The sequence below is a fragment of the Prionailurus bengalensis genome, chromosome D1 (genome assembly GCF_016509475.1).
Source record: "Prionailurus bengalensis isolate Pbe53 chromosome D1, Fcat_Pben_1.1_paternal_pri, whole genome shotgun sequence".
Classification (NCBI taxonomy): Eukaryota; Metazoa; Chordata; class Mammalia; order Carnivora; family Felidae; genus Prionailurus; species Prionailurus bengalensis.
In genome coordinates this window covers 85,873,659-85,899,833 of record NC_057346.1, presented here as the reverse complement: position 1 = coordinate 85,899,833, position 26,175 = coordinate 85,873,659, and the positions used below count along the sequence as shown (strand labels likewise).

The 26,175-nt window shown below is 36.1% G+C and overlaps 1 protein-coding gene across 1 annotated transcript in view; it reads left to right on the top strand.

The window, feature by feature from the left end:
- The window catches only part of DCDC1 (doublecortin domain containing 1), a 309,876-nt gene that overhangs the window by 267,077 nt on the left and 16,624 nt on the right, over positions 1-26,175 (top strand). The window contains exons 16-19 of the mRNA XM_043582274.1: positions 1,557-1,662; positions 8,127-8,261; positions 11,760-11,878; positions 25,185-25,245. Coding sequence (XP_043438209.1) covers positions 1,557-1,662; positions 8,127-8,261; positions 11,760-11,878; positions 25,185-25,245 — 421 coding nt within the window. The remainder of the gene's footprint in view (positions 1-1,556; positions 1,663-8,126; positions 8,262-11,759; positions 11,879-25,184; positions 25,246-26,175) is intronic.

The following is a 26,175-nucleotide window of genomic DNA, read 5'->3' as shown; positions in this document are numbered from 1 at the left end:
ATTAAAAATGTTTAATATTTATTTATTCATTATGAGAAGGGAGGGGCAGAGAAAGAGGGGAGAGAGGAGAGAGAGAATACCAAGTGGGCTCCATGCTGTCAGCACAGAGCCTGATGCAGAGCTTGATCCCACAAACCGTGAAATCATGACCTGAGCTGAAACCAAGAGTCCTATGCTTAACTGACTGAGCCACCCAGGTGCCCCTAAATTATATGATGAGTGGCTACTGTATTTGACACTGATAGTGTGTTAGATTAGGTGATCTCTCTGTCAGGTCCCATCTATATTTTATATTTTGTAATTTAACAAATTATAGTGTCCTTAATATACAGGTGAAAAGGTTATAGAGGGAAAATCCAGAGAACCAGAAGCAGTCTGATGAGGTCACTCAATCCAGCTAGTGTCAACCTACTGCTAAACATGTCTACAAAGATGAATTCTTTGGTCTTCTTTGGTTGTTTAAACAACTCTATCCCCCAGTGACTGCCTGCACTTTCCAGGCAAGATTAGAATCTGTTTTGTCTTCTTTTTCTTTATAGATAGAAAATAACGTATCGGCATTTCTTTTTATAAGCATTTCCATTTATAAGATTTATTTCTTGTGCCACAATCTTTCCCCAAGCTACTAAATTTGCCCAGACCCTTTCCCTTCAGGTTTTAGCAAGGAGTTTAATTTCTAATTCATGTATTCCTTCTTAATTTCCCTTCCCTGGGTGCAATGAGTACTGTTGTATTGAGTGGTTTTTAAGTTAGATCTAGGTCACTAAGCATAACAATATGAAACTGCCCTTACTGAAAGCAAACTTATTTGAAGACAATTTACATAATTTTTGGATTCCATTTGAATTTTCTTTCTATACTCTAATGTGCATTATTTGAAGTCTTAATAATCATACTCTAATTTATAGTTCTCAGGGTATTGGAAAAAATACTATTAACAGCCCCAGAACTGGTTTCTGTTGAATAACATGCTATGTGATGTATCTTAACATATCAGTGTTGAGCCTGATAATTTTCTTTAGAATTAGGTTTGGTTTACTTTTAAAATAAGAATGGCTGAAGTAAGAATGAAACCCAGTTACTCCAGTTTGTGGCTTGTCCATGTGCTCATTAGACTGTGCTGCCTCTTAAGACTGTCTAAAAATTACCAAAATAATGTGCTTTACACATCCACGCTAAGTATAAAAAAATCTGTTATTATTCATAGTCCATTGTATTTAGAATAAAATTTAACAGTGAAGATGGTGCCCACTGTGAGTGATTCTGTAAGATTAAAAATCATTTTTTTTATTTCTCTGTTCTATTAATCATTAATTAGGTGTGGGATCCCTCAGTATCATAAATAATTGCAAGATACAAACTTTAAGTCTCCCTTTTCCCAGGTATGGATAACAAAACACATTACAAATTTCTGTTTAAAAAGATTATGGACTAAACATTTGTTTTTCTCTCCCCTGTAGAGTATAAGACATATAAGTTATTATACTAGTAGATTAAAGAGTATTGTAATTAAGTACATATTATTTTAACAAAAATAAATATTTTACTTTTCTTAGTTGGGAAGTTTGTGAAGGATTCCCAGTTAATTTCAATGGTACCAGTCAACAGATACCTGATCAATTTGAAAAGGTGGACTTGGAGAACCATTTCCTACAGAACAAGGTCAGAATTATTTATTATACTTAATGAAGGTATTTTATGTAGTGGATTGTCATTTGATACATGGTGACTGAGTGGATTTTGTGAAAGTTTTTGAAAAGTTTCAAGTATTTTACAAATGTTGGGGCATTATTCTCTATTTCCTGTTAATTAAGCACTTTTAAAACTGAACCAATATATAGTATTCCTACTAGAAAAATTTTTACCTGGATTATGTCACTTAAGTACTATTGCTTAGCATATTTTCTTTCTATCTACTGTATTAATAAGTTGGCATTGTTTTAAAAACTTTAAGATGGCTGTTAAACAAGGATTTTATCTATTTGCTCTGTGGATCAATGTATTTAAGGAATAAGAGTTCTTTGGAAACCCACTCATGACAGTCCAATCCAAAAGGTCTATGTATTAATTTACACCTAGAAATTTCTCATGCCAGCAAAGAATTTTCTTCTCCAACTGAGCTATGAAAGGTCTTTGAACAGATATATTTTTTTAATGTTTTATTTATTGTTTTTGAAAGAGAGAGAGAGAGAGAGAACGTGAGCAGGGGAGGGTCAGAGAGAGAGGGAAACACAGGATCCGAAGCAGGCTCCGGGCTCTGTGCCAACAGCTCAGAGCCTGATATGGGGCTCAAACCCACAAATCATGAGATCATGACCTGAGCCAGAGTTGAACGCTTAACTGACTGAGCCACCCCGGTACCCCTCCACATTTAATTTTTTACTACCTGCAAATTTAACTGTGAATAGCCTATGGTTAACTGGAAACCTCACCAATAACATAAAGTCTATAAACACGTATTTTATATATTGTATGCAATACGTACTGTATTATCTCCAGGAAGCTGGAAAAAAGAGAATGTTATTAAGAAAATCATAGTGTAAGAGAAAATACATTTACAATACTCTGCTATATCAAAGAACCGCATGTAAGTGGACCCACGCAGTTCAAGTCTGTGTTATTCAGGGTCAACTGTATTTCTAATCCTGTTAGATTTTGAGCAAATGTAGAACATAAATGCAACTAAGAATTAATGCCTTTTGTATTTTGTATTTATCTGATTTATTTACCATAGTTCTGATCCTCTTGGCATTGCTTTTTAGGTTTTTGCTGTGATATTATTTCCTGTTCAAAAAACTTGTATCCCTGGCAGTTGCCTACTGAAATTCCAAATCCTTATCAGGCCTTCATTGATCTCCATGGATCTCCTCTAATCCACCTCTACTCTCAACTTGCCTTCCCAATCTTCTCTTCAATCTTCTCTTCTTGATCTTTGTACCCGAAACTACAGTTAGAGCTAATATATTGTGCCCCATAATATGTTTCTCACTTTGGTACTCTTGTATCATGGCGTGTGTTGTTTGCCTCGGATATACGTCCCCCCACCACTACACCATTACCATTCCTTGCTTTTTTAAGGCTTTATTCAACTCCCTCTTCTTCCAAGAAGTTTTCTCAGGTCCTCCAGCAAGAATGAACCTCATATTATTGAACTTCCTTTTTGTCTTTAGAGTTGTGTTTTGGTATAGTCATTTGTTTTTATTCCTTTCTCTTACACTAAATTGAGAATTCTTTGGGCACAGACACTATGTCTCACTCATCTTTGTATTTGTGAATTCTAGGACAGATTTTGAATGTAAGGCAGGTGCACAATACATTTTTGATGAATGATTTTTAAAATTTAGCTACATCTATCTTTCAAGGCTCAATATTTGCTAATATGTTCCTCATGTGTTATCCAAGCCCGATTGTTCATTTGTTGTTTTCTGAAAGTACTGCACGATTTCTGTTATTAGGCCCATGTGGATCCCTGGAATTCAACCTCTCTTTCTTTGTCACTACCCACCAGCCTTCTTTAACATCCTTATGCCATTTTCTAACACAGTGTCTGACATACAGCTGGCATTCTTTAAAGGCTTCCTGAAATTCTGCCTATCATTCTAGTCTTACCTGATTTGTGCCTGTTTCATGAAATCTTTCTTTACTGACCTTCATCTCCACACTAGATATGATGTTTCTGGACTCACATCCTTGTTGCATCCATTCTATGCCACTCATAATGAGTTTGAACTTGATGCTGTTCCTATCAAGCATTTTTTGCATAGTTCAAAGTCAACTAGTGCTCCAAGTATGATATGAACACATATCAGGTCACATTGGGGAAGAAAAGGAAGAATGCTAGATTCCACTGAGAATCTAATCAGATCATGAAGGGTCTTAAATTCATTGTTAGAGATTCTGGATATTGATCTGTAGAAAGCAAGGAGCCATTGGAAATATTCAAACACAGGCAAGATCTGATTTAATGTTGTGTTAGGAATAACTCAAGAGGTCCTTTTTTTTTTTTATCCTCCCTGCTGGAATAGATCTTTCTCAAGGGCAAAGGGCATCCTGGTCATCCTTGTCATTACTGCAATATCTAGATGTTCAGAGTTAGCTAGATGGAATTGAATTCACTGGTTAATTAACTCATTCAACAGAAACCAGCTCAAATCTGAAAAAAAAAAAAAAAGAAAAGGATATCAAAGAGCTATCAGAGGAAAAGAACTCAAAGGAGGCTTCTTTTTTTTTTTTTTTGATTTTATGCCAGTGTAGGACTTGAAAAGATAACTATATTTTATAATGTTGAAAAATGAGAGAATAACAATCCACTTATTTCGTCATTATTAGCTGGTTTTAATGATTCAGTGAAAAAGAGAAAACTCATCTTAAATAAAAGTTTGTACACTATCATATTTTTAGAAGAAGAAATTGGTTTTGAATAAAATTTTAGTCCAACCAAAATAGTAGTATAAGAAAGCAACAATTTGATAAACTGGCTAGTAAAAAAGAAGCTTTCAAAGAAAAATGTCCCTCCCTTAGCTATGAAATCTTACAATCCTTTCAGAAAAGCATCTCCAGTTATATACAGAGAGGTGATCAGTGCATTGGAAATAGTAATTTAATAACCTGAAATGGAGCACTTTTAAAGAGGGATTCTAGCAGAGGTGATAGATATCCATAGGGCCTTTTATTGTAGACTCTTGATGCTCATTGTGGTAAAGAAGACACTAAGAGGATTACAACAGGGGTAGAGAGAGGGAGGCAAAAGCCGATATTCTTGATGCATACGTTTTAAAATTGGCTTGAGAAAGAGATACCAGTGCCCAACCCCTCACTGTTCTTTTAAATCTCTTATTGACAAGTAAAACCTTTCCTACGGAGAAAAATTTGGAACATATAATCCCTATTAGTAATGTGGGAGATAGATATAACCCTGACAATTACAACCTGTTGCTCTTTTATCCATTTCAAAAGATTTGGAATCTACCACAAATTGACAGTTTGGCAAATACATCTTTCAACAGTTCTCTATTGTTACCTAACTTGGCAACATTTTTATATTGCTTCAGTTTAAGGGCAATAAAATTGAATATTTCCATGCACTGGATGAGATTTAAACTTCATGGTAGTTAATATAAAAGAAAAAACGAAACATTTCATGAGAGGAATAGTTTTAGTAATACCTGAACGTGGGAAAAAGTAGCAGAAAAAATGGACTCCAGTATTTGGCAGGTAATATATTCCGCCAAAATGGAAAGGAAACATATTTTGATCCTAGCCTTTTGGTATAATCAGACTTTAGTAGGACATTAGTGGCAACCTTTGGGGGAAATAGTGAGAACAATGCCAAATTATGAATTTAGAATTGTGGCATACTAGTTACAAGTTATAAACTTACAACTTATGAATCAGCAGTCATGGATGCTAACAGAATAAATTATTCTATATGTCACAAGGAGGCTGGGGGAAAAAATGAACACTTTTTTTTACTGCCCTATTTCTTTGCAGAGCAAGTCCTTGAAAAATAATGTTTTCTACAAATAATTGATACTGAGGAAAATACAAAATTTTATTTTAATTTTGAACTGGTTGCCATTAGAATGAGACAGTGAACTTTAATAAAATCCTGAATCCCTTCCTTATTTTTAGACCAATATTTGGAACCTATTGGAGGACTGCATATTTACATCTTACATGTTTGATTGCATAATTATGTACTCACTTATATTTTCTGCCTTTAGACTTCTCCAGGTCTTGGCCTTTGAGGTGGGTGTATTGATCAGCTATAGTTTTAGAGAATGAAAGCAATAAGAATGAACATCAGGGACGTGAGGAAAGAGATGTTATAGCATTTCTTATAGTTGTGATTTTAATTTGTGTATCATTTTTTTAATTTGGCCCTAAATTCATTATCAAAAATGAAAAATTTCTATGTAGTAAAGAAAAAAATTTGTTCAGAATAAAGAGCTTCTCTTTTCAAGAAAAATTTCATTGTTTTACATCTTACTCCTCAGTAGATCTATAAGTAAGACCATAAGTGGTTCTCTTATTATTTTGAATTTTCACAGGAACATTGAAGGCTACTCCACCTTCACTAGTGATTTGGAAAAAGAAAATTAAACAAGAAGTTTTAATTGGCCCAGAAAATGCATGCATCATTTTTTAAATCACTGGCAGCTTCCATATCAGCACAGTTTATTCAGACAACCAAAATCATAATGGTCATTTAGAGGGAGATACATCTATCTATCTATCTATCTATCTATCTATCTATCTATCTATCTATCTATCTATGTATCGATCTATGGCAAGAGAGAGAGATTCAAAACAAAGAAGCAGTTTCCTAATGACATATGTGATGGTATGTATTTAGAAAACAGTCTCAACATAAATGCTGTTATATGCATACGTGTGTATGTGCAAGCACACACATGTATACCATGTTGCAGGTTGTCAGAGCACTTTTATGAATTGCAGTTTTCAGTTTTTATTTTCCCCACCTTCATAAATGTCCGGTCTAAAGCTAAACTATCCAATTAAACTAAAAAGAGAAAAGAAGGCGAAGTCACAAATTGAAATTTAATGGCTATTGTCAATTTTAAACGTATCAGAACCCCTCTCTTGGCAAGATTTTTTTCTTTTAATAACAGGCAATGAAGCTGAGTGAGTGGGTCTGGCTGTGTCTGGTCTATGTAGAATCACTTGGGAACTGTCCAGCAAAATATCTCTCGAAGAACAGCATGGTGTTAATACTAGGTGCCAACCCAAGACAGACACAAAGGACCCCTTCGCTCTTCACCAATAAGCCAACTGTTAAAAGATTAAACCATGTTGTGGAGATAACAAGAATTTAGGCGCTGGCAGCAGGTGCTGTACAAAGAAGCAGTTGGCAGTACGGTTCTTCTGTCTGACTAATTCCAGTCAAAACAATCTTCTTCCCAGTTGCAGAGGAGAGTTTGGAGTGTGATGGCAACTTGGAGTTAGGAGGTTGAGTAAGAGTGCTACTTTAAATGCTGAGTCCTGTGGCGGGTGGATTAGTAGAATATAGTTTATCATTGTTCAGAAACCGTGGGGGATTCCCCTCCAGAATCCAGCCACTACTGGCTAACTGGGGAATACACAAAGAGCTGCAAGTCAAATCTGGTTATGTCGTGTGGTTGCTGTATTTTTAAAATTTTATTTTCACTTATGGGACTCAGAAGACATTTTATTCTCTTGAGGAGTAACTATCTTCCATTATAGAATAATTGTCAAATATATTAGCTATACCCTTTTGCTATTGCCTGATTGCATTTGTAAATATTACCTTTTAAATTGTCATTTAATTTTTGTATTTTAAGAATCAGTTGCTACTCAACAAATATCTAGTATTAGCACAGATTTAGAATATGCTTTCTAGTGTTAGAAAATAACTTAAATTGTTATTGAAGCACCATCATTTATTTGGCTTAAAGCAAAACTGACATATTCCCATAATCCTATACAAACAAATATTGGTACTTAAAAATTTAGTATGATTACTCAGGAAAAGTGATCATATAAGTTAGTGGAAAGTTTACTAAATATTTAGTGATATACAGGTGATGTGAATGTCTATTAATTTTACAATCAAGTCTGGGTGAGAAACGCTAGAAGGTATATCATATGTTTGATGTATGTAATCTGATAACAAATATGGGAAGCACAGATACTGTGTGTTACCAGTTGGTCCCCTCCTATCCATCCTCACAACTATCACTAAATTCTCAACTCATATCCCTTTATTCTAAGGAGATTGTGGAGCCTTTTAACTGCTCTCCTTTGATGTCCCCATTCTGCAATCCATTATTTCTGCCCGTGTGTGTGTGTGTGTGTGTGTGTGTGTGTGTGTGTGTTATTGACTCTTCTGTTACAAGTTTCTCTAGGGCAGGAAAAATACTGTATCATATCCCACACCACACAGTCTAGTGCCTTGCATATCAGAGCTGATGCACAACAAATATTAATTGAATTGAATTAAATGGAATTGAGCACTATTGTTTCCAAAGAGACCTTCTCAATCAGAAACATAATGTCTTAGGATAACCCATTTTGGGTGAGTGTGTTGAAGAGGGTGAACTTTCAGACTGTGAGTTTAACAATGCGTACTTCTTTTCATGGTATAGGCGGATCCCAATATTGTCCTTCATGCCTCTGTTTCCATCAGAAAGCGGAGCTCCTCAAGCAGGGAAGTAAGCAGTGGAAGTCAGATGGCTCCATCAACCCTGTGGCCTGCAGCTAGTGTTTGGCTGATCACGAAGGTACCCAAAAGTGTCTGCTCTCGCTGAGTGACTTCCCATGCTCCCTGATCACAGTGCGTCTCTAGATCCTGGTGCCTTCATGCACAAAAGCATGCAAGTGAAAGCATGATAAATTGTTGACTGTTATGAATGCTACCTCTCTGCCCTTGGTGTGTCTGGTGCAGAGGGCTTCTGTAGATCCCCATGTGGGCATTCAATCCACTTTCAGATGTGGTGGTTAGTTCATATGCAGAGTGTATTTAAACTCAGCTTAGAGCTTATGTATAGTCCACAGACTCACCATTTTTATGAGATTTGTGTGATGTCATTTAGTTCCACTCCTTCATCTACATTGCTGAGCTTCATGGAGCCTGGTGAATTAGCACTGTATAATGATAGTGTATGGTCTTCATAAGGATAATTTTAAGAGAAATCCCTGAGTATAAAATGTGAACAATGACTAACACATTTTATACCTATGTATTGACACTATTTAATTTTTTAACTTTACTATTACTGTATCTGATTTAAATTGAGAACATGTAACTGCCCTCCCCTCTCCTCTTACTATTGAAATATGTTTTGTAATTGCCATCAAATATTTATGCCCATAAAGAGATGGTGCAGCTTTTTTTTTTTTAAATTTTTTTCAACGTTTATTTATTTTTGGGACAGAGAGAGACAGAGCATGAACAGGGGAGGGGCAGAGAGAGAGGGAGACACAGAATCGGAAACAGGCTCCAGGCTCTGAACCATCAGCCCAGAGCCTGACGCGGGGCTCGAACTCACGGACCGCGAGATCGTGACCTGGCTGAAGTCGGACGCTTAACCGACTGCACCACCCTGGCGCCCCAAGTGCAGCTTTTATCTACCCTTCTTTTGTCTTCTTTTGCCCCCTCACTATAGATTATTTTGGCCTTTTCTTAGCACTTCTATGGGTGCAGAGTCACTCAGGCAAGCTTGCTGGTACTGTGTTGGAGTCGGGGGGGGGGGGAGGACTGAAACAATTTTCTCAAATGAAATTTGGGATTGCTCTTAATGTTAATTTTTGATTCTCTGAGACCTAAAAACAAATGTATAGAGCAATTAAGATACAAAGGAACCAAGAAATACTCATTTCATATATCAAGGCAGAATGAGATTAGATGAGATATTTCCTCAATCTACTTCCAACTTGGAAACCCCCTTTTAAGTTGTATTTTGCTTCAGGTTTAATAACAATATTTGCCATTTTGTTAAACATCTGCTATATGTTAGGCATCGTCTACATATTTATTATCTTATTTAATCTCATACATTATACAGCTGAATAAACTAAGACTAGTAAGTAGCAGAAGAAAGATTCTTGGTCTGTCTGACTTCAAAACGCATGCCTTTTTACTGTAATAGAGAATGGTGCTCTATATTTGATCAATTTATGGAAGTGTTTTGGTTTTAGCATTGCCACTGAACCCTTGTGTGACCTCAGGTAAGCCACAACTGTATCTGGGCTTCAGTCTTATCTGAAAAGAGTTGGACGAGTTGGTATGGAAAGTTCTTTTCTAGACCTCAGATTCTGTAATTCCATGGTATCTGTTTATAGAATTTTATGATAGCAAAAAACCTGTACTTGTCTAAAATTTCCTCAAAAATAATCGAAATGCTTACTAAAAAGAGTATGGATTTTGGAGTTAGATAGATTGGAATTAGAATCCTTTTTATTCTTGAGACCTTGAGAAAGTTACTTAGCTGCACGGAACCACTGTTTCCTTCTCTATAAAATAGTCTTATCTATCTTGCACAGTTGCTATGATGATTAATAAGAAAGCATGTGTGAAATTCAAGCGTAGTGTTTGGTATACAGAAAGTGCTTAACAAATGTTTCTTTTTCCCCATCCAAAGCAGGTTTCTTTCAATATAGACAAACATGTTCAAATGAGGATTCAATCCAGTGCTTACTAAAACCAAAATTTTAAAGAATACTTTTCCCAAGTTATCATCTGTTTTTTTTTACCACACAGCAAAACCATGAGAAATAAAAGTTACATGCTAAATATAAAACAAGTTTGAAAATCTTTTTAGATTGAATGGTCTCTCCCTTTTTCCAAAATATGTATTTTTACCTGTTAGGATAGACAATTTTGCATGCCAGAAACCCTTAGTGGTTGTCACTCATTTAAAATGTGTTGTTGACATCACTCCTCATCAGGGAAATACAAATCAAAACCACACTCAGATATCACCTCACACCAGTCAGAGTGGCCAAAATGAACAAATCAGGAGACTATAGATGCTGGAGAGGATGTGGAGAAATGGGAACCCTCTTGCACTGTTGGTGGGAATGCAAACTGGTGCAGCCACTCTGAAAAACAGTGTGGAGGTTCCTCAAAAAATTAAAAATAGACCTACCCTATGACTCAGTAATAGCACTGCTAGGAATTTACCCAAGGGATGCAGGAGTACTGATGCATAGGGGCACTTGTACACCAATGTTTATAGCAGCACTCTCAACAATAGCCAAATTATGGAAAGAGCCTAAATGTCCATCAACTGATGAATGGATAAAGAAATTGTGGTTTATATACACAATGGAGTACTACGTGACAATGAGAAAGAACGAAATATGGCCCTTTGTAGCAACGTGGATGGAACTGGAGAGTGTGATGCTAAGTGAAATAAGCCATACAGAGAAAGACAGATACCATATGTTTTCACTTTTATATGGATCCTGAGAAACTTAACAGAAACCCATGGGGGAGGGGAAGGAAAAAAAAAGAGGTTAGAGTGGGAGAGAGCCAAAGCATAAGAGACTTAAAAACTGAGAACAAACTGAGGGTTGATGGGGGGTAGGAGGGAGGGGAGGGTGGGTGATGGGTATTGAGGAGGGCACCTTTGGGATGAGCACTGGGTGTTGTATGGAAACCAATTTGACAATAAATTTCATATATTGAAAAAAAATGAAATAAAATGTGTTGTTGATTCTCAAATCAGAAAATTGTCAAATGGCCATTTAAACAATATTCTTAATTTCCTATTCAGAGTATCTTAACATTTAAAGCAAAAGTAGTTCACAAACCACCTAAAAATGTTTAACCCATGGTATTTAGACCCAGAGTAAAACTTTAAACTCATACAAAGGTTAAGGATTTGTTTCAATCTTTTCAGTTCACTGCTCTTTTTTTTTTTTCTGTGCATACATATTTCACATAAGCTCTGTAGTCATAACTCTAACAAGTGACACATGATGGACCCCAAATTGCTGCCCTGTGAAATATGCACAGAAAAAAAGGACAAATGAAGATATCAAGGTCTGTTTTATTTTGCGCTGAACTGTAAAATGCCACCCTTGTTGGACAGAAGATCACTGATTCTGAGCAGGGCTCGCTGACTGCTAACTTGTGGGTAGTGTTTCACTTTCAGCAACTGTTAATATCCGGGCTTATCCAGGCATAATGACCTCACTAGTTGTGACACATTGTTGAATTTTCTGGTTCTTTTAACTTATTTAGACCTTTCTCCCCCCTTTCTATTCATTGGAAGACTGGAATGATCCTGAGCCGGGCGATAACACAGGGCTGCCTGGCTATTGGTCATCCAATCACAGTCAAGCCTGCCGAGGGAACATCACTAGAAGGGTACAAATTAATCCTACAGAAAAGGTAATGCTTATGAGCTATTTGGCTCAAAATAATGAATGTTAATTTCAAGATTTCTGAGCAGTCAAATCATGATGCCTTCCAGCTTAGATGGAATATTCATTAGGTGTTTAAATTTGTGTTCATAATATCAATATTAATTTCCTATGTAAAATAAGCTTGTAAATGTATGCTACTTAGTTTGGTAGCATTTCTTAGGTATTTTCAAAAGCGAAATGTTGGCATTCAACATGTATCCATGTTGTAGACAAGCTGCCGCTCTACTCTATAATTATTGGAACTCATTTCTTTATATCTATATTGGTTGTTAATTTAAATATTTAATGTTCTGTGTGTATTCTTAACCTTTTCTAAATCTTCTGAATATGAAATATTGAACTATGAAAGAAAATTGAGGAGACAGAAATTGCTGATTTGTAAGGCCTCAAGTCTCCTTTTTATTTGTTTTTGCTGACTTAGGAAAGTCAAAATCAAAATGAAAACACATTTAGAAAAAATTAGGAATGAGGAACCAACAGTATAGAAATATTATTTCCTAGAAACTTTTTTTCTTGCTCATTTGTCTTTCAGTTTCACCTAGAATTGACAAAAACAAGTCCTACTGTGCTTCAGGACTTAGAAAACTATTATCCAACTACTTTTGGGTGGATAAAATGTGCTTTGGGCTGAAACCAGAGCTGGGATACTTAGGCACCAAAGACACCAGCCCAACCACAAATAAGAAGGGATATTTTCTTTAATAGACAGAGCAGATTGTCCAGCAGGTATTAGAATATCACATAAAGGTTAAGTGTTATGTGGTCTACAGAGTCAGATTCCCTGGTGTAAATCTTAGCTTATTTCTTATTCTAACAACAACAAATTCTGAACCAGACACTCTTCTAATTCCTTTATATTTTATTGTCACATTTAATCCTAATAACAACTGGATAAGGTAGCTATCATTATTATTATTATTACAGATGAGGAAAATGAAGTACAGAGTAATCACTTACTCAAGGTCATGCCTACTAACTGGTTGGAGAAGAATGCAAACTCAGGCAGTCAGACACTATAACCCACTCTTAGCCACAAGGTGACACTGTGTATAGATCAAAACCCAATCAAGAAATTGCTAATGAGTGCCATGTGTGGTAGTAAATACCTCAGTGGAGGAGTAGGTAATATTAATTAAGAAACCTAGGCAGAAGGGAGACGGAGACAGTATGCTGGCATCATAGCATCATAGCAAACTAGCTGTGCTATTAGGGTGCTAAACATATGGTTTCTAAGGAGGGTCACACAAGCCCAAAGCAATTCCCAATTTGATGTGGTGTTGTATGTGAAGTGGATAACAAGATTTCTGGGGCAGAATCAGTGCTGTAAACTGGAGACAAACCAAGAATCATCTTCTAGTGATAATGACAAGTCCGAACCACTGACCATGGAACCAGAGATGCTTCAGCTGACGTTGTCCATCGTTATAATAAAGTCAATCAATTGTAACTGGCCCAGAAATGACATAAAATATAGAATTAATGCACACGACATTAAAACAGTTGTTATAATTGTATTCCATATATTTAAGAAGCTAAAGAAAAGATGGAACATGTTAAATATAGACTTGGAAGATAGAAAAAGACTCAAATCAAATTTCTAGAGATGAAAACTGCAGTATATGAAATGAAAAATATGCTGTGACTAGTGGAAGATTAGACATTGTTGAAGAATATATTCGTGATCTTGAGCAGATAGCAATACAAACTATTTACAATGAAAGCCAGAAAGAAAAAAAATTAGGTATAATTTATTGTCAAGTTAGCTAATATACAGTGTATACAGGTGTATACAGTGTTCTCTTGGCTTCAGGAGTAGATTCCTGTGATTCATCACTTGCATAAAATACCCAGTTGCATAAAATACCCAAATACTTGTTGGCTCATCCCAACAAGTGCCCTCCTCAATGCCTGTCACCCATTCCCCCCCATCAACCCTCAGTTTGTTCTCTGTATTTAAGTGTCTCTTATGGTTTGCCTTCCTCTCTGTTTGTAACTTTTTTTTTCTTCCCTCATGGTCTTCTGTTAAGTTTCTCAAATTCCACATATGAGTGAAAGCATATGATATCTGTCTTTCTCTGACTGGCTTATTTCACTTAGCATAATACCCTCCAGTTCCATCCATGTTGTTGCAAATGGCAAGATTTCATTCTTTTTGATTGCTGAGTGATACTCCATTGTATGTATGTGTGTGTGTATGTATATGTGTGTGTGTGTGTGTGTGTGATGTGTGATATGTGTGTGTGATGTGTCCATTCATCAGTTGATGGACATTTGGGCTCTTTCCATAATTTGGCTATGGTTGGTAGTGCTGCTATAAACATTGGGGTACATGTGCCCCTATGAATCAGCACTCCTGTATGCTTTGGATAAATTCCTAGTAGTGCTATTGCTGGATTGTAGGGTAATTCTATTTTTAATTTTTTGAAGAATCTACACATTGTTTTCCAGAGTAGCTGCACCAGTTTGCATTCCCACCAACAGTGCAAGAGGGTTCCCTTTACTCCACATCCTCACCAACATCTGTTGTTTCCTGAGTTGTTACTCTGACTGGTGTGAGGTGGTTATCTCAGTGTGGTTTTGATTTGTATTTCCCTTATCATGAGCAATGTTCAGCATCTTCTCATGTGTCTGTTAGGCATTGGCTGTCTTCTTTCGGAAAGTGTCTATTTGTTTCTTCTGCCCATTTCTTCACTGTATTATTTATTTTTCTTGGGTGTTGATTTTGATAAGTTCTTTATAGATTTTTGATACTAACCCTTTATATGATATGTCACTTGCAAATATCTTCTCCCATTTTTGTTGGTTGCCTTTTAGTTTGTCGATTGTTTCCTTTGCTGTGCAGGAGCTTTTTATATTGATGAGGTCCCAATGGTTCATTTTTGCCTTTATTTCCCTTGCCTTCAGAGACGTGTCAAGTAAGAAGTTGCCGTGGCCAAGGTCAAAGAGGTTGTTGCCTATTTTCTCAGAGAACAGTCTATCAGTAAGATATGAGAAATTTTATAATGCCTGTTTTGTGAGTAATCAGAGTCTCTGGAGGAAGACACAGGGAACAAAAAAATATTGGAAGAAATGATAGTTGAAAAATTTCCAAATTTTGTGAAAACTATAACCCACAGATCCAAGAAATTCAAAAACTTCCAAGCACAAGAAACATGAGGAAAAAAACCAAGTTGTCCACTCCGCTCTATTCAGCATTGCATTGGAACTTTTAGCCAGTGTAACAAGAAAAGGAAAAGAAATAAAAGACATCTAGATATGAACTGAAGAAGTTAAACTATCTTTATTTTCAGAAAACATGATTGCTATGTAGAAAATCCTATGAAATATACAAGAAGTTTCTAGAACTAATAAATGAGTTTAGCAAGTTTGAGGACTTGAGATCAATATACATATATTGGTTGTATTCTTATATACTGGTAACAAGCAATTTTGGAAATTAAAATTTAAAAACACCATTTAGAGTAACATCAAAGGTATGACATATTTAAGGATAAATCAGACAAAATATGTGTATGACTTCTGCACTGAAAACTACAAAACATTGCTAAATGAAATTAAAAAAACTAAAAGATGCTAGGATATACTGTGTTCATAGATTAGAAGACTCAATATCATCATGATGTCCATTCTCCTCCATATATTTATTATTTGTTTTTAATGTTTATTTATTTTTGAGAGAGAGAAAGTGTCTGCATGGGGGAGGGGGAGGAGCAGAGAGAGGAGGAGGGGCAGAGAGAGAGAGGGGAACAGGGGATCTGAAGGGGGCTCTGAGCTGATAGCAGAGAACCCCATGTGGTGCTTGAACCCATGGACCAAGAGATATGGCTGAACTGAAGTCAGACACCTAAACACCTGAGACACCCAGGGGCCCTTCTCCTCCATATATTTAAATGCAATCTCAATCAAAACCCTGGCAGGTTTTTTTAATAGAAATTATCAAGTTGATTTAAAAATTCATACAGAAATGCAAAGGATCTAAAATAGGCAAAACAATTTTGTTAAAGAAGAACAAAGCTGGAAGAACTATTTTGCCTGACCTCAGGCTAATTATAAAACTATAGTTATTAAAAGAGTGTGCTATTGGCACCAAAGTAGACCATTACATTGATGAAACAGAATGGAGTATCCCTAAATAGATCGACACATATATGATCAATTGATTTTTGATGAAAGTGGTAGATTCACTGGAGAAAGAATGTTTTTGACAAACGGTGGTGGAACAATTGAATATACATATGCAAAATATAAAAATAAAAAATAACTTGATCCATGCCTCTCCCACCATATATATAGTAATTAACTCAACATGGATCATAGACGTAAATATAAAACCTTAAAACTATACATATTGTAGATGAAAATAGAAGAAAATGTTTATGATCTTGTATTAGTCAAAACTTTCTTAGACATGACTCCAAAAGCATGATCCACAAGGATATAAATTGATAAATTGGACTCCATTAAAATTAAGAATTTCTGCTCTTTGAAAGATACTGTTAAAATATTGACAAGACAGGCTACACACAAAGAAAAAAATATTTGCAAATAATGTATATTTGCAGAATACACACACAACTCAAGAAAACATGGGCAGATAAATGATTTGGACAAATGCTTTAACAAGTAAGAGATACAGTTGGCCTATGAAAAGTTGTTAATCATTATTTGAATGCAAGGTTAACCTGCAATGAAGTACCACTAAATATACAGTAGAATGTCTAATGTTTAAAAGACTGACCATACCAAGAGTTGGGAAGATGTGAAGCAACTACAATACTCATACCTACTTGGCAGAAATATAAAATGGTTGTCATTTTAGAAGAGTTGCTACTTTCCTAAAACATATACATATATACATGTTCATATGCAGATATATACATGTTTCAGGTATAAACATATATCTACCTTATTGCCAAGCCATTCCACTCTGGAAATTCAATCAAGAGAAATGAAAGTAGATATCCTTTCAAAGAACTTGTACATGAATGTTCACAGCAGCTTTATTTCTAAAGCCAGAAGTGAAAACTGGAAACAACCCAAGTGTACATCCATAAGTGAATAGATAATAAATTGTGGCATATCTATATGATAAAATATTACTCAGCAATAAAAAGGAACCAACTCTTGATACACGCATCAGTGAATCTCAAAGTAATTATATTGAGGGGAAGGAGCGAAATCATGAAGGGAGAGTATATTGTTTCATTACATTTATGTAAAATCTTAGAAAATGGTAACTAATCTAGAAAGTAGAATAGTGCTTGCCTGGAGATAGGAAGGTGGGGAGGGGTAGGAGAATGAGATTAAAAGAGGGCACAAGGAAACTTTGGGGGTGATTTTTTGGGGAGAGATGGACATGGGTATGTTCATTGTCCTGATTGTTGTGATGTTTTAATAGGTATGTACATGTTTCAAAACTTGTGAAATTTTACACTTCAAATATGTGCCCGTTAGTTGTGCAATATTTTACAATATTGTATGTCAGTTATTTATCAAAAAAGCTGTTTTTTAAAAGTACAAAAAGACAAACTAGGGAACAAACAAAAAAAGCAAAATGGTGGGTAAAGAATGACTAAGTGCTTACTTTAGAAGGAAATGGTGAGGGAAGACCACTCTCAGTGGAAGAATTTATCAGTGGTCTCAGTCAAAATGGTAGGTGTTTGGAAAGGTTATATATAGCTTGAAGAACATGCTATTCATGCCCAGAGGTTTCCCTGGGCTTATTGGATACTGAAATTAGTGCTGATCTGGCCTTACCCCACTGAGGTTTACTTCCTACTCTGGCCAGGATGGTCACAGAATTCAGTAAGACTGAAGCCACAAACTTGATATCCTCGTTGCCTAGAGAGAAGAGAGCTTGAGTGAGAAAAGAGATAATAATTTAAAAAAATTGTATTATGTTTAACTTGAAAAAAATCTCTAGGGCACCTGGGTGGCTCAGTCTATTGAGTGTCCAACTTCAGCTCAGGTCATGATCTTGCAGTTCGTGAGTTCGAGCCCCACGTCAGGCTCTGTGCTGACAGCTCAGAGCTTGGAACCTGCTTTGGATTTTGTGTCTCCCTCTCTCTCTGCCCCTTCCCTGCTCATACTCTGTCTGTCTCTCTCAAAAATAAATAAACATTAAACAAAATTTAAATCTCCACTTACAAGAAAAAATTTGGTTTAATTCAGGAAGGAAGGAAAGAAGAGAGAGGGAGAGAAGGAGAAAGGCAGGATGGGCAGGAGTGGGGGGAGAAGGGAGAATTCCTATGCAAATGGAGATTATTTCCCTTTATATTAATGCAACCTGATTTTTATCTGAGAAGCAAAATCTATTGCAAAATGGAAGCAAATAGTAGAAAATTTGGAAAACCAGAAGTTCTCACTAACTGTGAAGCTACATTTTGTTTTTTAGAAAGCAGAGGGACCAAGATTTTTAGTGTTTACCTCACCTCTGATACTTTCAAGTATATTTATCTTTTCCAGAGTATCTGAAGTGCCTGTGTGGCTTATTATTTTTTTTAAACACAAACCATATTTTATTTTAAATAATGTAAATATCCTCATACAACTTCTAGAGACAATTTTTTTTCCTTTTCTCCTAAGTAGTATAATATCTTATACTTATCTTAACAAAAGCTATGAGTCAAGATACAGTCTTTCAAGTAAAAAAATCATAGAACTAGCACTAAAAGTAGCAACCTGACAATTCATAGAGAATATTGTAAACATATCATGCCTCATTAGGTCGGTTATGTCTCATTTGGTGTCACTCATCTTATTCTTATTCAATATAGCAAATGCTTGCAATATTGTATTTAATATTTTTTCTGTGATGTGCATCTGGCCATGAGTGGATGAAAGGCAGATCAATGATGTCATTACCAAGTGATCTGAAAATCATAGAAAATTATAAAAATCATAAATCTTAAAGTCAAAGCTGCTTCTTTTTAAAAGATATTTTGGACATCTTACAAACCAGTTGCATCAAAGTCCTTTAATAAGGCCACCATTTAATCTTTATTTTGCTTCATCTTTAAAGAATGTGAATATGGAGGATCTGGAGTTTAGTGTTAAATTCACAAATTAATTAAAGCAACACATATACACACACACACCCATACCGCCATGTGGACACAGAGGTTAGATTATGGAGATAACAAACAAGGGACCCATAGATTTTGTTTGGCTGCACATTATTCTAATATTTTAAATTATTTGTGAGCCTATAGAAATAGGGAGATTTGACACACAAAAATTACATATTTCTGTGTTTTCTTGCAAAAACAATCACAAGAATGGGCAGTATTGGACTTTCATCATCTCATGACACCGGTCATGCAGGGACAAATTCAGATGGAACATATACCTTCTGATTTTCTATATTCTCCACTGTTCCCAGTAATAGCCCTCACACTAGCTCTAGCCTGGTTTATTCATTTCTATTACCTGTCTGATAATCTTTACTACCTTCCTTATTTCAGTGTTAGTCTTTCAGTTATGGTGTTTTGGATCTACTCCTCCCCCCCCAACTTAGGCCTTGCTGGAAATGGAATGATAACTAGCCAACATTAATCTAGACTAGGTTAAACAAACACTACTCTAAAGACACCATTAACTACAACCCTCAAGTGTAGCTGTGTAGTGCTAGGTGCAGAGATGAAAAGACAAGTAAACAGACAGCAGGTTACCAGGTAATCAGAGAGGTTGAAAATCATCTCTTTGGTCAAGTCTTGAACTTTTAGGAGGCTAAGAGTTAGAATAAAGCAGAATGACAAACTGCACAATATAGAAAGGACCATTTGCCATGCATCGGACATGTAAGTGATATTCAAACATATAGATAACACTATTAGAAATGTCAACATCAAATAGAAAATTGTCTATGTGTAACTTCACAATTGGATTGATGGATGAAATTTCTTATCTCTACTCCTACTGTGTTAAGAATCATGGAGGGGAAATCCCTTTGTCTGTTCTCTGTGGATCCTACTTTTGATCCTGATAAGATTGGAAGACACCAGAGCTGTTGGAAGCTGTCTGGGAAAATAGATTTGTAATTGTGAAGCATGATGGTGGTCCTTCTTACAGTCAACTGGGAAATAATGAATTTTAGCCTAGGAAATTTCCCCTAACTGAACTGTCGGTTATGGGCTGCCTTCTTGCCTCTACCCTCTGAAAAATGGCATATTTCAAAGAAAAAAGTGTGTGTGTGTGTGTGTGTGTGTGTGTGTGTGTGTGTGTGTCTGTGTGTACACACGTTTTATAGATTCTCAATAGGAATAGTATAATGCATGTGCATACTCAATGAGTTACAATGAGTAAGCTTCCCAGGGCAGATAGTTATTTCCTTACTTGTGAAAGGAGAGAGAGTATGTAACTTGTCTTGGAAGTCATATGCTTTCAGACGAGGAAGGATTCTAAAGAGCATCTATTACAAAACCTTCTTTACTAGTAGAAGTAGTAATAGTCGTGATGGTGGTGGTTGTGATAATAATAATAATAATAATAATAATAATAATAATAATAATATCATTATCTTATAAGAAATCCAAAGCCCAGGGGCGCCTGGGTGGCTCAGTTGGTTGAGTATCTGACTCTTGATTTTGGCTCAGGTCAGGATCCCAGGGTTGTGGGATTGAGCCCCGCATCAGACTCTGCACTGAACATGAAGCCTGCTTGGAATTCTCTCTCTCTCCCTCTGTCCCTCTGCCCAGCTCATGCTCTCTCTCTAAAATTAAAATGAAATGAAATGAAATGAAATTCCAAGTCTACTAGAAACTAAATGATCTAGAAAGGTCATGTATCTAATCTAGTTAATGTCAGATCCAGGACTGGATTGTAAGTCTCTCAACCTTAGTCCAGCACACGTCATGATATTTATGACTTTGATTCTTGGATGAAATACTGCTTCTTCATTTTCCTCTCTTTTTGTAATTATTGGTATTGTTATTACTAGTTTTAAGTTCTGTTTTTGTTTCTCTGTAAAAAAATCTTTTTAGGGGCACCTGGGTGGCTCAGTCAGTTAAGCATCTGACTTCAGCGCAGGTCATGATCTCACAGTTCATGAGTTCCAGCCCCACGGTCATGCTCTGTACTGACAGCTCAGACCTGGAGCCTGCTTCAGATTCTGTGTCTCCCTCTCTCTCTCTGCCTCTCCCCTGCTTGTGCTCTCTCTTTCTTAAAAATAAATAAATGTTAAAAAAATTTAAAAAATAAAAAATCTTTTTAGCTGTTGCTAGTTCACCAAGAAGAGGAAATTCTATGGAATTTTCTAATTCAATCCCATATGAGCATCATTGCATATTGGATCTAAATTTGATTTCTTTACATATAAAATGTCTTGAAAAATGAACGGATGAACTTTTGTTTGTAGGAATTTTATTTTGCATATGTTTATTTACTTTGTGAGTGAGAGAGAGAGAGGTAGAGAAAGAGAGAGAGCTGGGAAGGGGCAGAGAGATAGGGAGAGAGAAAACTCCAACCAGGCTCCACGCTGTCAGCATAGAGCCTGACGTGGGGCTCGATATTACTAACCGTGAGATCATGACCTGAGCCAAAACAAGAGTCAGATGCTTAACTGACTGAGCCACCCAGGTGCCCCTGTAGGAATTTTATTTTTTAAAGAAGTTATTATATATTAGAATGATATCTTCTCATCCTGCCTGCTATAGACACCACATGAGAGGTTTGTTTTTTATAACTTTGGTAATAAAATTTAAAGGTGACATTTATAGATATATGTAGAAAGAGACTCCTGATAGAAAAACTACTAGTAAGCTCACAAGGCTTATATATGATATAAAACTACATGTTTGCAAAATTTCCTAGGCAATTCTTGAGCAGAATTTGAGCTGTGATAAAATTTGAGAAATGCTAGGAAATTTGTATTTATTCTTATCCAAGTTATAGTTTATGTTCTTTAGCTACCCACTGAGAAGATCCCTAAACTGCCATATATTAATTTCAAACCATTTTTCATAATGGCCTTATTATTAATGTTTAGGGTTATGACATTTTAACATTTTATTGACATATCTATTTATTCAAAGATATCTTTATTCTCCTATCACGACTATGATCAGCTCTAAGGACACATGTGGTATCTACCCTCACACTGGTGAACATCTCTCCTGTTGTATTATTATTTGAGAAAAAGATGCTACAAATTCAGAAAATCAAAACTGAAACCTATGTAGTTTATGTTTGTGTAAGCACATTCATCCTCAAGTCAACACTGTAATTCAATTAAAAGACAACATTTTGAATTTTACAGCTTTTGACAGTTAGCATCAGCATATTAATTACCAATTTCAGAGTTTGAAAAATTATCATTTTCCATTTTATTTATCTTGAAGAAATATGCTCACAATAATTTAGGCAACAGGAGGAATTGCCTGTAAGCAATAAAGTTGCTCTGAGTTACAGCTATTCTGCGTTAAAATGATCTAAATTTTATCAAAACCCAGCACATTTCCATCAAAGCATTACAGCAGTCACTTATTATTATTATTATTATTATTATTTTAAAGTTTATTTATTTATTTCGAGAGAGAGAGAGCGTGAGCACGGGAGGGGCAGAGAGAGCGGGCGAGAGAGAGAATCCCAAGCAAGCCCCAACTAGGGGCTCAAGTTCACTAACTGTGAGATCGTGACCTAAGCAGAAATGAAGAGTTTGTCACTTAACTGACTGAGACACCCAGGAGCCCCACTTATTATTTTTAAAAGGACTGTAGTTGTAAGATTGGGATTGACAGCCTTAAAGACCAGCAATAATGTTGTTTTTATTATTGCTTCTTTTAGTGGTTGAAACATGAGGTTTTTCAGCACCTCAGGAGAATTTGTATAGTATGAAGCTATTTAGTGAATACATAATCACAGTTGTATAAAAAACTGTGTTCATACCAAAGTTTTTTTTTTTTAAGTTTATTTATTTATTTTTGAAAGAGAGGCAGGGGCAGAAAGAGAGGGAGAGAGAGAATCCTAGTCAGGTTCCACACTGTCAGTCCAGAGTCTGACATGGGGCTCAAATTCACAAACCATGAGATCATGACCTGAGCCAAAATTGAGACTCACATACTTAACTGACGGGGCCACCCAGGTGCCCCTCATATCAAAATGTTTTAGGTCACTAAGATTATGCATCAAATTCTAATTAATGAGCCTAAACTATTTATTCCATTAAAATTTTTTTTTTAATGTTTATTTATTTTTGACAGAGAGAGAGAGAGACAGAGCATGAGCAGGGGAGGGTCAGAGAGAGAGGGAGACACAGAATCCGAAGCAGGCTCCAAACTCTGAGCTGTCAACACAGAGCCCAACGTGGGGCTCAAACTCACAGACTGCGAGATCATGACCTGAGCCAAAGTCGGACGCTCAATGGACTGAGTCACCCAGGCGCCCCTGTTCCATTTTTAATCTTCAAGTAACACAAAGTAATTTGTGTCGTAGTTTTCCAATCTAATTGAGAAGATGTCCAGCTGAAAGTCGCATGCTCTGGGTTCTAGTACCTATTTGATACTACCTAGCTCTGTGATTTTTGATCAGCTCACCTCATTTCTCTGTATCTCACTGTATTCATCACTGTTCCCTTAAAATTCTCAATCTTTGTGTTATTGTCTTGGTTAATGAATATTATTATTATAATCATAAATTTTAGTCCAGGACCCTAAGTCAATATATTTTTTTTAATTTTAGAGAGTGTGAGCAGGGGAGAGAGGAAGAGGGAGAATCTTAAGCAGACTCCGCACTTAGCAGGGAGAATGATGCAGGGCTTGATCCCACAACCTGGCATCATGACCAGAGTCAAAATCAAGAGTCAGATGCTCAACTGACTGAGCCACCCAGGAGCTCCTCCCCAATTTTTTTTTAAGCTTCTCTTTTCCTTTATCAATTACAAAATAAAAAGATCTCCAGAAAGACTAACACCCCTAATACCTTCCTCATCCCTACCCAAAGCTGAAATTGAGCAGCAATTACATTTGCTGAAAGCCTGAGAATCGATTCTTGGCTTAGGGATCAGTTAGACCTTGAAAGGTGTTTCATAAGATAATTTTACCCAAGTTTTAAAATTCTTCGTATTTTCTCACATTCCTGTTCCTCTCTTCTCCATTCTAATTTCACTTTATTTTAATAGTGTCATGTTCTCTTCTAGTTTACCTAAATTTGACACCTGAGACTTATCTTTGCCTCCTCTTTCTAACCCCAACCCCATTTACTCTATCATCAAATCAGTTCTTCTTTTATAATAAGGATGTTGTCTTTCCTTCCCCCACTGCTCTCAACTCTTCTAGTTCAGTGTTTTTAAAAGTCTGGTCTGTAGACCACACACATCCAAATTCCCTAGAGTTCTTATGATTGGAATCACTTGTAATACCTGTTAATGTAGCTTTTGTGGGTTGGGGGTCCAGACCTTCAGAATCAAGGCCCCTTAGATAGGGGCTTGGAAACCTACATTATTATCAAGTATCTATCTCAAAATGCCCAGGAATTCTTCACATTTTCTAACATAAATTGGATGTGAGCAAAAGATTAATGCATACTGAGCCAGTTTTGGACTGCTGCCTTGGCATGTTCTGCCCAGATCGTAAAGCGCCTTGCTTTAGAATACAGCATTACCTGACACCTCTTATTCCTAACCATTGATGTTTCTGTCAAAACTCAGAGGCAGTAGGAAAAGTCTTGTTTAACATCCCATTACACTTAATTTAATTCATTTGTCCTACCTTTGTAAGGTTTCTAAATATTAATGAATACATGATTAGTTAATTTAGGCCCGATTAGCTTCATCACATTTTAGTTTTTCTTTTTTTACTCAGATTTAGTTTAAAAAATATGATATTCCTTAATAAAATTCTCTGGTCATTTCCGAAACAGGTGTCTGATGTTCCTAATTTTCCATGGTATCCTTTTCCATCCCCTCTTCTTAATCCTTATACTTACTTATGCTTACTTTTTTTCTGTCTTATAGAGAGAGGATCTCTTTTGGAAACAGAAATTTCTAGAATATTTTTATTGATTCTGTTTATTCTCTAAAACTCTTAATCGCTGTTGCCCTGGGTAATTCACACAGCACTGCCACCACCACCACTCCTTTGGGTACCAAAGAAATTGGCTGTCTTAGGGAAGGAAGTTTTCAGTTGGTGAGGTAGCAGTGATGATAGTAGAATGAATGGGAGAACGGGCAGTCCTCTTCCTGCCTGGATATGGAAAACGATCCTTTCATTTGAAACCTACAGAATGTTTCAGTGTGGAGAAAAGTTGTCAGTGTCTAAATTACATTTTTATTACAGACATAAAGGAGATAATTCTCAGAAGTGGGTGTTTGGAACTGACAGCTGCATTTATTCTAAGGTAAGGACTTTGTAAGTCACAGCTTTTATTCTTAAAATTTTCTGTTCTCAGGTTCTTATAAACGCAGTGCCTATTGTTAAGAGCAAGAAATGCTTTTTATGCACAACGATTTCCCTGTACCCAGAAGTTTAGAATATAACTTAACTCAATACTTTCCTGTGAGGTTTTGTTTGACTTTAAATTACAAGTTTTCCAAAACCAAAAATAATTCTTTCCAATCCATCACTATGATATCCATCACTATGATACAAACCAACATTTCAGGGCACCGTTTTTTTTTTTTCTTCCTATTATTTTTAAAACTTTTTTTTTAATGTTTATTTTTGAGAGAGAAAGAGAGAGAGAGCAGGGCAGGAGCAGAGAGAGAGGGATTCGAAGCAGGCTCCAGGTTCTGAGCTGCCAGCACAGAGCCCAATGTGGGGCTTGAACTCACAGACCGCGAGATCATGAGCTGAGCTGAGGTCGGATGCTCAACCGACTGAGCCACCTAGGTGTCCCTCTATTATTTTTAGATTTAGTTTAATTTATTTTTTTATTGAGGTATAATTGACATATAACATTGCATAAGTTTACACATGTTGATTTATTACTTTATATATTGCAAAATGATTTTCATAGCATTTGCTAACACCTCTATTACATCACATAATTATCATGCTTTTTTGTGGAAATTAACTCTTTTAAAAACGTTCAAGTATGTAATACATTATTGTTGACTATAATCACTACGCTATGCATTAGGTCTCCAGAAATTATTGATTTAATAGTTGCAAATTTGCACTGGTAAATATCATCTCAATTCTCTCTCCCTCTCACCACATTCCTTTCTCTGCTTCTGAGTTCAGCTTTTTTAGATTCCACATATAAGTGATTTCATGCAGTGTTTGTCTTTGACTAATCTCACTTAGCATAATGGCCTCAAGGTCCATC